Source organism: Manacus vitellinus, unplaced genomic scaffold, assembly GCF_001715985.3.
Source record: "Manacus vitellinus isolate BGI_N305 unplaced genomic scaffold, ASM171598v3 scaffold_7_pilon, whole genome shotgun sequence".
Taxonomy (NCBI): Eukaryota; Metazoa; Chordata; class Aves; order Passeriformes; family Pipridae; genus Manacus; species Manacus vitellinus.
Window position 1 is genome coordinate 31,368,630 of NW_021940813.1, and position 14,540 is coordinate 31,383,169.

The 14,540-nt window shown below is 37.8% G+C and overlaps 1 protein-coding gene across 1 annotated transcript; it reads left to right on the forward strand.

Moving 5' to 3' along the window:
• The first annotated feature begins 680 nt into the window (after positions 1–680).
• Positions 681–13,435, forward strand: LOC103767269 (granulocyte-macrophage colony-stimulating factor receptor subunit alpha). Its single transcript, XM_029964716.1, has 12 exons — positions 681–795; positions 965–1,101; positions 2,077–2,197; positions 3,448–3,577; positions 3,669–3,844; positions 4,996–5,135; positions 7,668–7,691; positions 7,812–7,820; positions 8,420–8,549; positions 9,142–9,235; positions 9,891–9,972; positions 12,775–13,435. The coding sequence occupies exons 1-12, from the start codon at positions 708–710 to the stop codon at positions 12,865–12,867; spliced, it is 1,224 nt and encodes a 407-aa protein (XP_029820576.1). The 5' UTR covers positions 681–707; the 3' UTR covers positions 12,868–13,435.
• Positions 13,436–14,540: the final 1,105 nt, after the last annotated feature.

A 14,540-nucleotide genomic window follows, 5' to 3' on the forward strand; every position in this document is an offset into this window, starting at 1 on the left:
TTTTGATTACAAAGCAGACATTCTCCAAGTTTAATAATGTCCACAGTAAGATTCAACAATTTCTGAACACAAAAAAACTAGTAACAAAGAAAGTGTAGAAAAAAGTATCTTATTTAATAATGGGATATAGTAAACTACACCTAAAAAATGGTACTCTTTACTATATTCAGTTTTCCATGAAAAGAGGTGAAAAGCGAGAGACCATATATAAAAACGAAAAATTCATTCAGATTTATCAGGAACTGACAGAAGCATCATCAAGTTTATGACAAATGTTGCTATTCAGGATATTCAGGACACTGCAAAAGCAGCTGAATCCAGGGCTATCCAGTGCCTTTGTAAAGGCCCATCAGAATTCCTGCTCGTAAGGTACTTTTCTAAATGGAAAGCTGTTCCATCTCATCTGGGATCAGAAAAGAAAAGAAAAGAAGCTGATAGAAGCAAGTACTGACATTGATAAATAACATATACAAAACCAATGTTATGTTCACAAAAGAGTTTTGATCTTTGTCGAAAGAATATTTTCTAGGGGTGGATTAGACAGCATCTTTGACTCTTCCCATAAAAAAAAAAAAAAAAAAGTTTTGTAGAAACCAAAGTGCTCTTTATCATAATTTTCTATTTTTTCTTTTCTTTTCGTTTCTTTTTGTTTCTTCTCTTTTCTTTTTTTTCTGAAGGTTTCATTATTTCTTTCCAGAGAAGAAAATATGTTTGATAGTTTTGGACTCATTTGCATGATTTGGTGGTGTGTGATGCTCTTTCATCCCTTGCACGCTGACATCCAGTGTATGGAGTGTAAGTATGCTTTTGCAAATATAACCCAAGAAATAAGGTTTAATTCTTTATTTATCAGAGATATTTCCAATTAAACTGGCAATGATCATCTTGAGCCTGACAGATACTATCGTCTGCATTCAAAAAGGAATAGCATATCCTTATAGAACTTATGCTGTATCACTTCCAGTAGAAGCACAAAAATCACCTATTACAAATGTGAATGTGGACTGGAGAAAAATGGAACTGTCCTGGGAGAGCAGCAAGAATTTTTCTATGTATAAATGTACCATCATGAACTGGGACATGGAAAGCATAGAGAAAGAGGTAAACTTGCTATTCATTGCGATAAATAATTGCACCTTTTTCTTTACCTTTTATCAATTTCACTTACTTTGAAACAGTTGCAGATAATATCTGAGGTGTGGTTTTTTACAGTCCACAGCTTGATATGTCAGGGGCTGTGGAAAGCCATCAGCAGTGCCAGGATGCATTTACTGCGAGAGGAGCATCCCATGCATACGACAGACCTGAAGTTCTGGCATCAAAGTGGAAAGGAAGTGATAGCCTGGACTGTGCCTACATTGAATCATGAGCAGGGATCTAGCTGCTGAAAAAAGGGGCTCTAAGACTAAGTGAGACTTCTAGTAAATTTAGAGAGACAGAGCAAGATAAAAAATTAATTCTGCAAACACTGCCATGGCTTTTCATTATCTCAAATTCTTCACTTGTTTCCCAGTGGACTGGATCATGCTTGTAGCACAGGTTATGTTATAAACCCACATTATCCAAGGAGAAAAATAGGAAGCTTGACATAAAAGAGAGAGGTGGCTTATTTAGCCCAGCAAAGCAGATGGGTCAACTAGAAATTCACATTATGAAGTCCATCACATCTTTATTGAAGATTATAAGTATAATGCCATAGACACCTTTCTGACTGATGGGCAGGTGAGATGAGGATTTCTATTTTGCTTAATCCTATAATTAAATTTCTTCATGGCTCCCTTATTCATTAATCATCTTCTGTTATGCCACTGGAGCATTATTAGCCTTCTATAATAGTCGCACACTACTGTAGTATCCAACTCCTGAGCTGCAAAGCCTTTTGTGTTGTTATGTTATCAGTCCCTCAGTTCCTTTCTACATCACCCTGGAGTGCTAAAGGAGGGAGTTAGCTCTTGAGCCTAAAACATATATCATATACATGGAGTTGAGTTCCTGAGTTGCACTTCCACAGCCAGCATCATCTAATACCAAAAGAGGAAAAGCAGAGAAATAAAACATCAACATGTTCTTTTTCAGGTGAATAGTCCACTATGCAGGTTTCCAAAGGAACTGTACATGCCTCTGCACAAAGGGGTATTCTTTATCATTGAAGTACCAAACACAAACATCTCAAAAAAATGCACCTTTCTCCCTGGAGGTAATGTCTGGCTAAGGTTTTCTCCATTTGCAATCTTTTAAATCTTTTAATTGTCTTAGTTCCTTACACAGTAGGTAACTGCTATATTTTCTATTATTTTTTTTTTTTGGAGATCTGTTAAAATTATTTGCTCTGTAATGAATGTCTCAACCATTCCTCAAGAGATGCATTACCAGAAGTGTATCCATAATTGCGTTATTCTCTTTTATACTAAGGCTCCAAAAGGCCAATAACTTACAGGGGTTTAAGGGTAGATTCAAATAACTGTTCTGGTTGTTACAAATTAAGATATTAGTGCTTATTTGTTTATTAAACGCTTTCTTGCTGGGCTGTTGGTGAATTTGTTGTAACCCATTTTGCCCCTCCTCCTCAGCTCAAAGTTCTCCACTAAAATTCCCTTGTCAACAGCGTTCCTGAAGCTGCGTGTACGCAGGGTATCTCAGATGAGATTAGCAGCTTGCTCATGTCTAAACAGAGAAAACACTCCCTGCTCATCTCTTCCTGTAGACTTGGCAGAGGAAACACCAATGGTGACCCTCAAAATACAAGGTGCTTTTGGTGTTCCTCCCCCGCTGGCCCTGCCTTCCAAAGCATTCGGGCTTCTCAGAGGATTCCCCCGTGCTTCCACAAGGGTGCCCTAGACAATGGGCACTGGAGGAGGTTGGAGTCAGTAGCAGAGGAAGCCTCTACCCTTGCACTGAATTTGGGGCATACCACAGAAAGAAGCAGAAAACTGGTTGAAGGAGAAGAGAGAAGGAGGTTGAGCATGCTCACACAGCCTGACCACAAGCGAACTTCCAAAGAAACATTCCCACTTCAATGTACTCCAGAAAAGGAACAGAACAAGTCATTGTCACACACGTGAGGGTGGAAAGATCTAACAAGGAAGTTGCTTGATTGGAGAGCAAGAAGAAGTCCAAATTTGCTTTTAAAAGTCTCAGCTTTTTTAGTCCTCTCTGTAAAGACTTTCCTGAGTATTAATTGCAAAAGGACAAATATTTCTCTCTGTAGCAACACGATGGCAAAAGGCAATGTGCCTTCTTTTCTGTGTGTGAATGCTTTGCTTATTGACAAGTTTCACAGTTAGAGGCAGTTAAAATAGAGTGATAATTCTCTTAGTTTTCACTCCTGACCCAAGTAATAACTAGTTGGACTTGCAGGCATCTAACATACTTAAGCATGTGCCATGATCCTCCAGACTGGAGGAGTCATAGGATTTTTCCTCATCACAGATATTCCTCTATTTGCAGGCATGAATGGGTCAGCCATTGAAAATTTCTCCTGTGTGATTTATAACATTTGCCTCATGAACTGCACTTGGCAGGCAGGAAGGGGGGCTCCAGCAGATACACAGTATTTTCTCTACTGGCAGAACTCAAGGTAAGTAGGTCTGCTTGAGTCAGGGAAGCCTGAATTCTCATTCAACACATCACACTACCCGTGTTTAATGAAAATACCTTGCTTTATACAGAGATGATGGGCAGATGGAATGTGAGCTTTACATTAAAGATGAAAACGGCAGAAACGTGGGATGTAGATTCCAAAATGTGAGGATAGAGATTGAAAAAGCTTACTTCCTAGTTAATGGGTCTAGCAAAGACTCCCTGATCCAGTTCTATGATGAGTACATTGAACTGTATAAAATTGGTAAGTAATTGAACATTTTTATTTTATTACTGTTTTATAAAATAAGGAAGTGGTGAATTTTTCTCTGGAAATAAGATTAAAACAAAGTCTGTAGGCCATTGCAGGATCCTGCACTGTAGGACAGACTTTGCTCCCTACAGCTGACAGAATGTAGTTCCAAAAATTAACTAAAACAAGCAAAGGTAGAGGCAGCCTGAAACAACTGCTCAGAGAAGTGGTGTGAACATATCCATGGATTCTAATTAATGAAACACAATGGTTAGACTTTCAAGGCTACCTTTCTGATGGGTTTATTTTGCCATCCCTTAATCCCATACCTCCCTGAGACCCACAAGAGCTACATGTCCTAAAACCAGAGTGAGGGTTCAACTTGCAAATTAAGGCTGTGTTAGATCAATATGTGCAAACTAGGTGTTTAAGCTCCAATAAAGATCTGGAGTGGGATTTAGTTGCCTAAAAACAAACCTCTAGTGCCATTTGAGACACACTCAGATACTTGAGGCATCCACGAGGCTTGCAAATGTGGCCTGGGACCCATGAGATACCAGGGTCCTTCTGAGTGTCCTGTGTGGTCTGAAACACAACACAAGTGACTCCTGACTGTAGCTGATGGGGCTGTGAAGCTCAGAGCTATCTAGACAAGCACATCTGCTCCTTGGTGTGCCAAAGAGCTTTGCAGCCATCAGGGCACTACTGGAGAGGTCTCCACTGACTGTAGTGGTTAGACACTTAGGTCACACTCAGTCTACAGGCACTCAAATTCCAATGCTTTGCTCTTCTACATGAAAAATACTACAGGTACAAAAACTTCCATCCTTCTTTCTATGGAGACTTGCACTGTCAATATGAAATTGGAAAACAGACGCAGAAGAAAAGTGACACTGTGATTGCACTACTGAATTACACAAAATCCTTCATATTATTTTTCACATGAACTTCAGTTACTTCAGATGTCCAGCAACTGCAGTGATATATTCCCAAGTTTTGGTATGGTATTTTGCTGCTGTTTATCAAATAACTTTTGCTAGAATCAGTGGCACACAGCTGTACATCAGTTGCCTCACCTTGACATGTATTTTGCTATGAAGGCATGAGTTGTAGCAGATTACTGACCATGCCTACATTAGTTATTCCTTTTTTTTTTCCCCCAGAAATACTCACTGCTCCATTAAATGTCACTGCCCATTGTACTGGAGATCCAGTGGGTTGCATAATTACATGGCATCCACCCCTTACAAGTCACGTGGAAAAAGTAAAGTGTTTTCAGTATGAAATTAACATACAAAATAAGGTAAAAATTTATTTGTTTATCTGTGCCACTGTACGTACACACATGTGTCTATAATATGCAAACTTCTGATTCCTTTATTAATTAACTTCTCTCTCATGACCTGTGGTGTCCTCCTGCTCCAGCTCTGCTAGTCTCACATCCCATCTCTCATGATCTTTTTTCAGACTTCTCAGAGATGCGAAGTAGAAAAGCAGAGGGAAGCAGGGAAATGTTATGAGGGATCTCTGTCTTGAGAATGCTTGAGAAAGACTTGAGAATACCTGTGATGCTGTCCTGCATAAGCACATGTCACAGGAGGAACGACTGTGTGACCTGCAACAAGGGCACTGGCTTGGTGGCAGCCTCCAGCCTGTGCCCAGGTCCTGAGCTCCTCATGCTCACCCTGGTTCATAGAATAATTATTAAGGTTGGAAAAGACCTCCAAGATCATCAGTTGCTAACATAGCACCACCATAATCACCACTACACTATATCACTAAGTGCCATATCCATATGCCTTTTGAACACTTCCAGGGATTGTGACTCATCTGCTTCCCTGGGCAGCCTGCTCCAATGCCTGACCACCCTTTCAGTGAAGAATTATTTCCTCATATCCAAACTAAACCTCCCCTGGTGCAACTTGAGGCCGTTTCTTCTCCTCCTAATGTTTGTTACCAGGGATAAGAGACCTATCCCCACTCTGCCACAAGTAGTTGGAGAGAGAGAGAAGGTCTCCCTTGAGTCTGCTTTTCTCCAGGCTAGGGTATGTCTGGTTTCCACCACATACAACAGAGCAGAGAGGCTGAGGTGTCAAATCCTTCTCCACAAATCTCAGTGTCTAAAGGACCTGATTTTAACATCTCTAAGGACAAAGGCCAGGAAGTTTTTTTGAGTCCAGGAGTTTGACAAGGAGGCAAGAAATAGCACTCTTCCTCCTCATTTGCTGGGATACCTGTTTTACCAGTATGTGATTTCCACACGTGGATGACACCTGTGTTGGGGTAAATTAGTACTCCCACCTATCCCACTTCCCAGCTGCAGCTCATAAGCTTACAGCTGTGGCAATTCTCAGGAACAAGACCATTGCAGGAAAGATCAGCTAAGAGTTAAACATAAATATACAACTGAAATAAAATACATAAATATACAACTGAAATAAAGCAATACACCATTAAATCTTATTTGTTGATTCAAAACAAGGCCTACAGCTTGCAGGTTGTAGCTATTTCAAGGAGTAATTGCAGTACACATAGCTTTCCAGCTTGGTAGGTATAATTTGACAGGAAGATCTTGTGTGAAATACGTAGAATTTTTTACATAAAGATATAGGCCACAACATATGATTAAAGCAATATTATCAAAAAATTTATTTGAAAGAAATACATGTTACCTCTTCTTTCCTGTGCCCCAGTCAGAAAGGATGGGGCTCAGTGTAGATTTCTACATTTGAATGTGAAATTCATCTTGCAGATTGAGACACCTTAATGTAGGTGTCTGCAAAGGAGCACAAATATCCCCTGAGAGACAATGCACTTCTAGGGCTCCGTGCTGTGGAAGGGTTCATTCCCCTTGAGGTGCTAGTTACTGAAGGTATCAGAGGTATCTACATGGAGATGGCAGATAAAACTCACACCTTTCAGGAGGGGCTGATAGAGGTAAATGCACTAAATTAAAGCTTAAGTAACTCATTTACACTGCCCACTCACAGCACAGGCTGATTGACTTCCATCATGCCCTAAGCTGAAAGAGCTCAGCTGACAATAAATGATGGGGAAATACTAGTCTGCATTATAATTCAAGACACACAGTGGGTGTGTATTCTGTAATGAGACATTCCTTCCAGTTACACCTTTCTGACTTTTCCATAGTGTTAGCTATCCTCCTGATATTTCATGTGACAGTTGTTTCCAGGACCTCAGCCTTTCAATGTTTTCTGAGATCATTGCTAAAAATCACTGCTGTTGAAAGTGTTCACTCGTTTTTGAACCTTATCTTTTTTTTCCCCAAATTTTCAGGTTCTTTGATCCAGGTAAAAGTTTGATTCCAGTTAATTAAATTTTGACTGTATAGGATGTGTAAGTACCTCTTCACAGTAGTTGGGGGAAAGCCCTTGAGCATAGATAACATAGACTTTGACTGGAAGGAGGGTAAATTTGCTATTCACATAATTTTTCTGCCCCATGTTATCAAACTCTTGTGAAATCACAGCTCCCAGACCTGCTGTGTGTGTAGGATGGTGTGATTGCTTGCATAATTTGGATATACTTCTGCTGGATGAGAATGTACAGTCTAAATATGCCCTTAGTGGCAAATACAGCTTCTCACATCTAATGATAACTAATTCATGTTTCCTTCCTTTTCTAAAAGGAAATGTAGGAAGCCAACATTCTGAATAAAATGCTGTTATTCTGGGACATTACTGGAGAAGACTATCCAATTTTTCAGTTTAAAATTACTTATGTTCTTTAAAGGCAAGAAAAAGAGAACCAGAAAGAAATATTTTATTATTTGATAAGAAAATAATAAAAATGAAGATTTGTCTTTGTTTTGCAGGATGAGCCCAAAGAAGAGAAAAAGGTTGTAAGTATTCTTGCCATATACGAATTTGTGGTTTTGCTCACTTAAGCATATAAATACTATTACAAAAAATACACTTACTTCTAGAACTATAGGGTTTGCATCTGTGTCTAAGGACAGCTAGACAAAGTGAGTACAACAATCTTCAAAACCTGTGGAAGTTAATACATACTGTCAGTCTTTCCTTGACAAATGAGTGGTCCTCTGACCCTTGGAAAGGCTTGACAGATTCTAGACTTTGTATAAAGTATCATGAGGCCAGATAATACATATCTGTTGTTGTACTGTCTTAAAAACATTAGGTCTCTTTAGCAAAAACAGACACCATGCAGGGAACATTTGCATGTTTTATCCCCATGAAGGCTGCAAGGGGATTTTACAGAGTACTTCTGCAGTTTCTGCTTTATGTCTTTCTGATTTTTTTAGGATCCATAAACAGGAACAGGAAAAAAAAGTGTCCTTAAAGCATAATAAAATAAATTAAAAACCCAATAAACCTCAAAAATCTAGTTTTAACCTTCAAAAAAGAGAACGTTTTGATGGCAGGATAAACATTTAACTAGTACATACCTAAAAAAATCATACAAATTATTTTTTTTCTAGAAACTGTATAATGAAATCAAACCCCAAATTTTGTTAATATTTTGTTAATATGATTTTTAATCATATTAAAATTAATTTTTTAAAATTAATTTTAATTTTTGTTAATCTGATTACTTTGCTTCTAGGTAAGGAATGATAGATACGAATTCCAAAATTACAATGAGAAAAAACGATACATTCTGAAAATCAGAGCACGTGGAACAAAATGTCTCGTAAGCTCAAAGTGGGGGGAATGGAGTGAACCCATTGAGTTTGGTAAGATTATGAAATACTATTTTTTTTCAGTATTACCGTGTATGCTTCCCTTTCACCCTCACAGTCAAAGGAATGAATAAAATCTTAATTCTTACCCTTACATGGAAGGAACTGGGTGGAAATTATTAATGAGGAAGAGTACTCTGGCAGCAGAACCTTTGGTTAGCTGGGATTGTGAAGGTAGCAGTTACTCAGATGCCAGGGTTACAGGAACAGACGAAAATAGACCCACTCTTGTCTGAAGTGATGAGGATGCCTCTGAGTTCTTTTAAGTTTTTACCATTAATATCATCCCCTTCCTTCTGCTTCTCTCTTTCTACCCTTTCCACTAATTTTGCTCCGTTATTTGTTCTGTAACTCTGTTTATTTTTCTTCTTTTCTGGATTATTTTTTAATTTCTCTAAATTTAAAATATTTGAAATGGTTTAAAATGCACCAAGTCAACCTGAATTTTTGTCAAAGTTCTGTAAGAAAGTCAAGTTGAAGTCCTTTGAATAATTAAGAATAAATTGTGAAACTTGCATTCATTACTGACAGTCTCCTCGGCAGATTTTTGGTATGCTGAGATATTTCTCTCTCTTGGATGTTTCAGGTCAAGGGAAAGATTACTTTACTTTTGTGATTTTATTTCTAATAGCACTTGGAACAATATCAGTGACAGTGCTCCTGTATTGTCTTTTCAAAAGGTAAATCAACCTTTTTTTCTGTAGATATTATTGATAGAGTATTATCTCTATGAAACACATTCCTTCATTCTCCTACTCTCCTACCTGCAAACTTAAATAATCTGATTATCAATGTCAAAATGTATTATCACCAGTATTGTTGTGGATGGCCCTTTGGCACACAATCACTACAAGTGAAAAATGGGGAAAGGATATTGAAGTTACTAAGTGGATCCTGGATTCCACCAGATCCTACAAGAGCTATTGTGTTCTTACTTTTAAGCATTTAATATCCAGGTTGCTTTGAAGCCACCGGCTGCATACAGTACCAGACAAGAGGGAATCCGGACAAATTAACATATTGTTATTTTGATAAAACTTCTCACTCAGTGGTTAAAGACAGTTATGTCATGTGATTTATTCAAAGTCATTGATTAATAAAGTATTTATTGTGACGCTCATCACAAAATAAATTTTAGTTACCCAAGTGATAAGTATACTAATAGTTACTCACCAGTTAACCCACTCAAAATATTTTTCTTTTCACTTAATTTGTAGAGTAATAGCTATTCAATCTTGAAAGTAAATAATGTCCTTAAATTACAACACACAATGTTTGTGTAAGTTATATTACCAGTATTTTAAATTTCTCCACAATGCCATTTTCTATCCAAAGGTATTGCAGTTTCAAGAACATACTTCCTCCTATACCACAACCGAGAGACAAATTTAATGCATTAACCAATGAAGATATCCAGGTATGGTTTCTTTTCAATTCAGTCAAATTTGTTAACTCTAATCCACAACAGGCCAAAGACTAGAACTGACATATAAAGATAAGTGTTACATTTGGTCCAATGAAGACCAGTGCCTGTCATGCAAGGTACGCTGCTTTGAAACCTGAAATGCTCTATGCCAGTGCTGAGACAAATGATTATCCTGTAGGTATTTGCAGACAGATTTTAAGACCAGAGTTTTCACTTTTATGGAGAACAGTAATTTCTGTGCATACAAGCTCTACAAGGTTGCTGTTCATACTTTGAAAATAACCCAAGAAAACATTTTCCATTATCATTTTCAAATATCAATCACATAATACATAATACATAATACAATAATACAATGTGAATATGTATTTTATAAGCCTGACCAACCCCATGTAAAAATCCTGTCACACTGAATAATGAAAATCAACAGGGCTGGGAAGACTCAACAGCTTAACTAGTCTTCCTCTTGCACCAGCATAGGATTAGCAATTTCAGTGCTTTGTACAAACTGTATTTGACCAATATACTGTAGCATCCCTATGTACCCTATTCTATATTTTTAACTATCCTCACTTTTAAAAAGCTTTTTAATAGCCTGTTTTACTGCACTTAAAATCCATTACTTTTTATCCTTATTCCTTTCCTGTTTACAGTATCTTATACACTTGCACACTGTTAACAGCAAGTAACTCTTCCTGTCTTTCTACACGTCATGACAACCAGGCTTCAAACCATCAATGCTTCTCAAATTGTCCATTTGAGCAGTGGTTGTATGGTGATTGCATTGTGAGGGAATGCTTTGTCTCAGCTGGCTAAAGCAAAGTCAATAAATCAGGCTAGTCATTTACTGCCTACAACAATTCAGTGGCAACACCATGCTTTCCAATGAGGCTTTCAAAAGTGGCACAGAAATTTTCCTTCAACTGTTACAGTGAATCCTCAGAGCTCTGACTACTAAAACTCTCCAGTTTTGGTAACTATATACCAGCACACTGTCCTATTTAATTTGTCTTTGGTGCTACCACCTTTGACTTTCACAGAAAGCAGGTAGGAATGTGACATGGATAGGTTTCCTCATACACCTTAAGTCATAAATACCTGGTATCTCACTTCATACCAGGCTTCTAGAGCATAAGCCATCCACAGTCCATCTTATTAATAATAAGAGCTAGTACAGTAGCAAGCAGTCTTTCAAAAATTGCAGACTCTCTAATTGCTTGCTTTTCCTAAACTTGAGGGGCTTCCAAATTTCTGTGCATATACTACCAGACTTAATCAAATCACTCCATTACAGCCCAAAGGCTTTTGTCGATGTGGTTTCTAAATGCTGGCATAGGCTCTTCCATGCAGGCAACAATTTAACAGCAGCAGTTGCCAGAGTTCAAGTGAAGCCCTCAGGTTGCCTCATACCTGTCAAGAGGCACTGTGAAGGTAATTCATACGATTATGACATGTTTAAACAGCTTCTGGACTCCTCTTTGCCCATTTTGATCTAGTCTTAAAGTCTAATTTTATTATACTTCTCCCCTCCAAACTCAGGTATCTTTTTAACACTGATTGAATGCTGCAATTCTTCAAAGCAGAAAATAAAGTACAAAAACGGTACTTTCAAGATCTCTCCTCTACTGAACACCAGAACATTCTCTCCCTGACATTTAGTGCTAATGGATTTATTTATGAGTTATTTTGAAACCTATAACTTGCTAATCACGCCTCTTTAAAGCTTGCATTTCTTTGTTTTGCCCTGATTTAGTCAATGACCATTCACATTTTCTTTTTTCTTATGTTTCACTATACTTTTCCCTAGATCACTGAAATATCTCTATTTACAAAATCCTAATTTTCTGCACTGAGTTTGGATTTGTATTCTTAAAATGCTCATGTTAAAAAACTACCAATTTTCTTATTTATTGTAAGATCCTACCAACCAAATCACTCAGTGCATCAGATACCTTGCATTCATCTAATCCATTTTATTTTACTCACCTTACTACCAAAACCTGATGACATTTCAGTCACTCTCCCCAGATACTTTTTTCACCCTCACTCAGAAGTTTAACACTTAAGTTTTCCTCTTTTTTCCCAGATCAAATTCATTCCAAGGATTTGAAAGACACTCTTTGTGCATTTTCCTCAGAGTAGCCAAGTAGTACAAAACACCATGACCCTGAAGCCCTGCAGTGCTTAACCAATCCCTCAGATTTCCTAGAAAAAAATTTCCCACGAAGACATCCTGGTTTGATGTTGTCACATACCAGCAGCTTGTCTTTCTTTTTTTTTTTTTAACTTTTCCCCCCAGTACTGTCCCTCCTTTTTTTTTTTTTTTTTAAATCATACTTATCTCCCTTCAATACTTTCAGCTCTGAATGCTGTATCAGTACTATGATCTTACCTAGCATCATCCACTCTCCTAGAACTCCAGGTTAACCAATGTTAAAATGTGTAATAGCAACCAAAGTATTTTCTCTAGAAGTCTAGCTAATGCTTACGTATCAAAAACTCAGGCAATACCCACTGAATAAATTCCTTCTATTGTCTCAGTTAAGGTTGTCCAGCATTTAGATAAAATTCTATTCTTTGTCCTTCTGCTGACAAACAGCTAGTACTGATTCTACACATTAAAACAATCCCTAACTGTCCTTAAAACCACTTTCTCCCGCTTTGCAAGTATCTCTTTAAGTAATGAAAGAGCAAGAAGAGGCACCTTTGGTACTGGTGTATCTAGCGTTGTCTGATTATCGACAGAGTGACTCTCTAGCATACTGCATGTTACAGACTTTTCTTTCTCTTTAGACAGAATATGTAAATCTACCATCAAAAAGTCATACCGAGGAAGTAACTACAGTTGAAGAGATGACCCAACTCCCCAAGAAGAAAATACACTGATGCCCCCAATACAAAATAAAAGCATGGATCCTGCTGACAAGTACTTCAAAGCAGCCTATAAAAGAATATAATTGCCCATAACACTGTTTGTCCCATAAAAATCCACTTAAATGCAGCAGGCGAAACAAGGGGAGAAAAATCTGTGAAATTTATTCTTCGCCCTTTGTTTGAAACCAAAATGGCCAGCAGCCACACTTTTCTGCAAGTGTCTACTTTGAAGACATGCTTAAACCTGGCTAGGATGTTCTTCACAATGTGAGACAAGGCCTCTTATCCAGAAGTAACTCACTTCCTGTCTTCATTGCTATGAAGCTTCTTTCCTCTGACTATAAAGGTTTCCTGGAAAATGACAGGCCTGCTTAAGAATGCCACAGTAATTTTATGATCGCATAGTTTTTATATGCTCAGGGTTTTTTTTAGCAGAAACTATTCAAAATGTGTTTAAAATTGCCCTTTAATCTTCCAACCAGCAATATCAAAGACAAAAATGGGAAATAAAATTACACCTGTCAAATGTAACTATTAAAACTGGTCTGCCAGTCAGCCATTTCATGAGCTCAGTACTGCCACTGCAACACTCCGATCTTCTGCAGGATTAGCACGTACTTAAATCACAGACAGCATTTAAAGCCTTCAAAAACATCTAGTTTAACAGTTGCGAGGACTGAAATAAAATCTGTAATAAAGGTTTAATAACTGCATTTTAGAATCCCTTCAAAGGGTGCAAATTCAGTTTCCAACACCTTTTAAAAATAATATAGGTTTTAGATGCCAGAACTTTTACAAATTCTGGCTGTTTTCCTGTTAATATTTTTCAAAATGAATGCATTGCACAGTGTCTCAATAAGGCAGAAAACAAATGCTTTTTTTAAAAGTCTCATTTATTGTTTGCCTCTTGTGTTCCTAAACTTCATGGCACATTGGAAATTGCTGCTGCATGACTGAGAGAAGCCATATATTAAAAAAACCAAACCAGCACAAATTAGTACATGCTGAATGCACAGCATAGGGAAATTGCAGTTCACGTTAAAACCACCTACACTTGCACTTTTTTTTCTATTTCTTGTAGTTAAAACCTAGTTCTGGAGAAAAGATGGTGTGAAAGTCCTATCCCTTTCAGGGGCTGCTCAAGTAACTGCTGTGTTTGGTTCCTCTCACAAAGTTTGGGCCAGCATACACTCATAGTGATGCATCCCACCATTATCTCTACCATTTCAAGCCACTGATACAGAAAATAAACCTAAGCAATGTGTTTACATAGACAAAATGTCTTCCCCTCTCCCCCCCATCAATATAATTACAAGTGAAACAGCAAGCTGATTGGCAAGGTCAACATCAAATGACCTGCCTGCACCACAGGGAGCTGCAATTACCAAACAGGGATGAAACAGGTACATAAATTTTGGCACTGGGCTGTGTACAGAGGAACTGTGTAATGTCCTTACATTCATACACATGTTGAGAGCAGCACTTGTGCAACAGTGAAAGGAAAAAGGTAAGTCCTTTTGAGAGGAAGGTAATAACCAGCCAAAGCCAAGTAGTTAATTTAAATACTTCATCTTGAATACCAACCTCAGAAGGCACAGAAAGAACTCAAGACAGCTCAGTCAGCCTTCAGTGATTCATACAATGACACGCTTTTTCCAGTGTAGGGAGAGTTTTTAAAACACAAA

Excerpts from the sequence above, each read along its gene's own strand:
- LOC103767269 (XM_029964716.1), top strand. The coding sequence starts at position 708 with ATGTTTGATAGTTTTGGACTCATTTGCATGATTTGGTGGTGTGTGATG. Across the intron at positions 3,578-3,668 it reads CTCTACTGGCAGAACTCAAG|AGATGATGGGCAGATGGAAT; the intron begins GTAAGTAGGTCT and ends TGCTTTATACAG. Across the intron at positions 8,550-9,141 it reads GAGTGAACCCATTGAGTTTG|GTCAAGGGAAAGATTACTTT; the intron begins GTAAGATTATGA and ends TGGATGTTTCAG.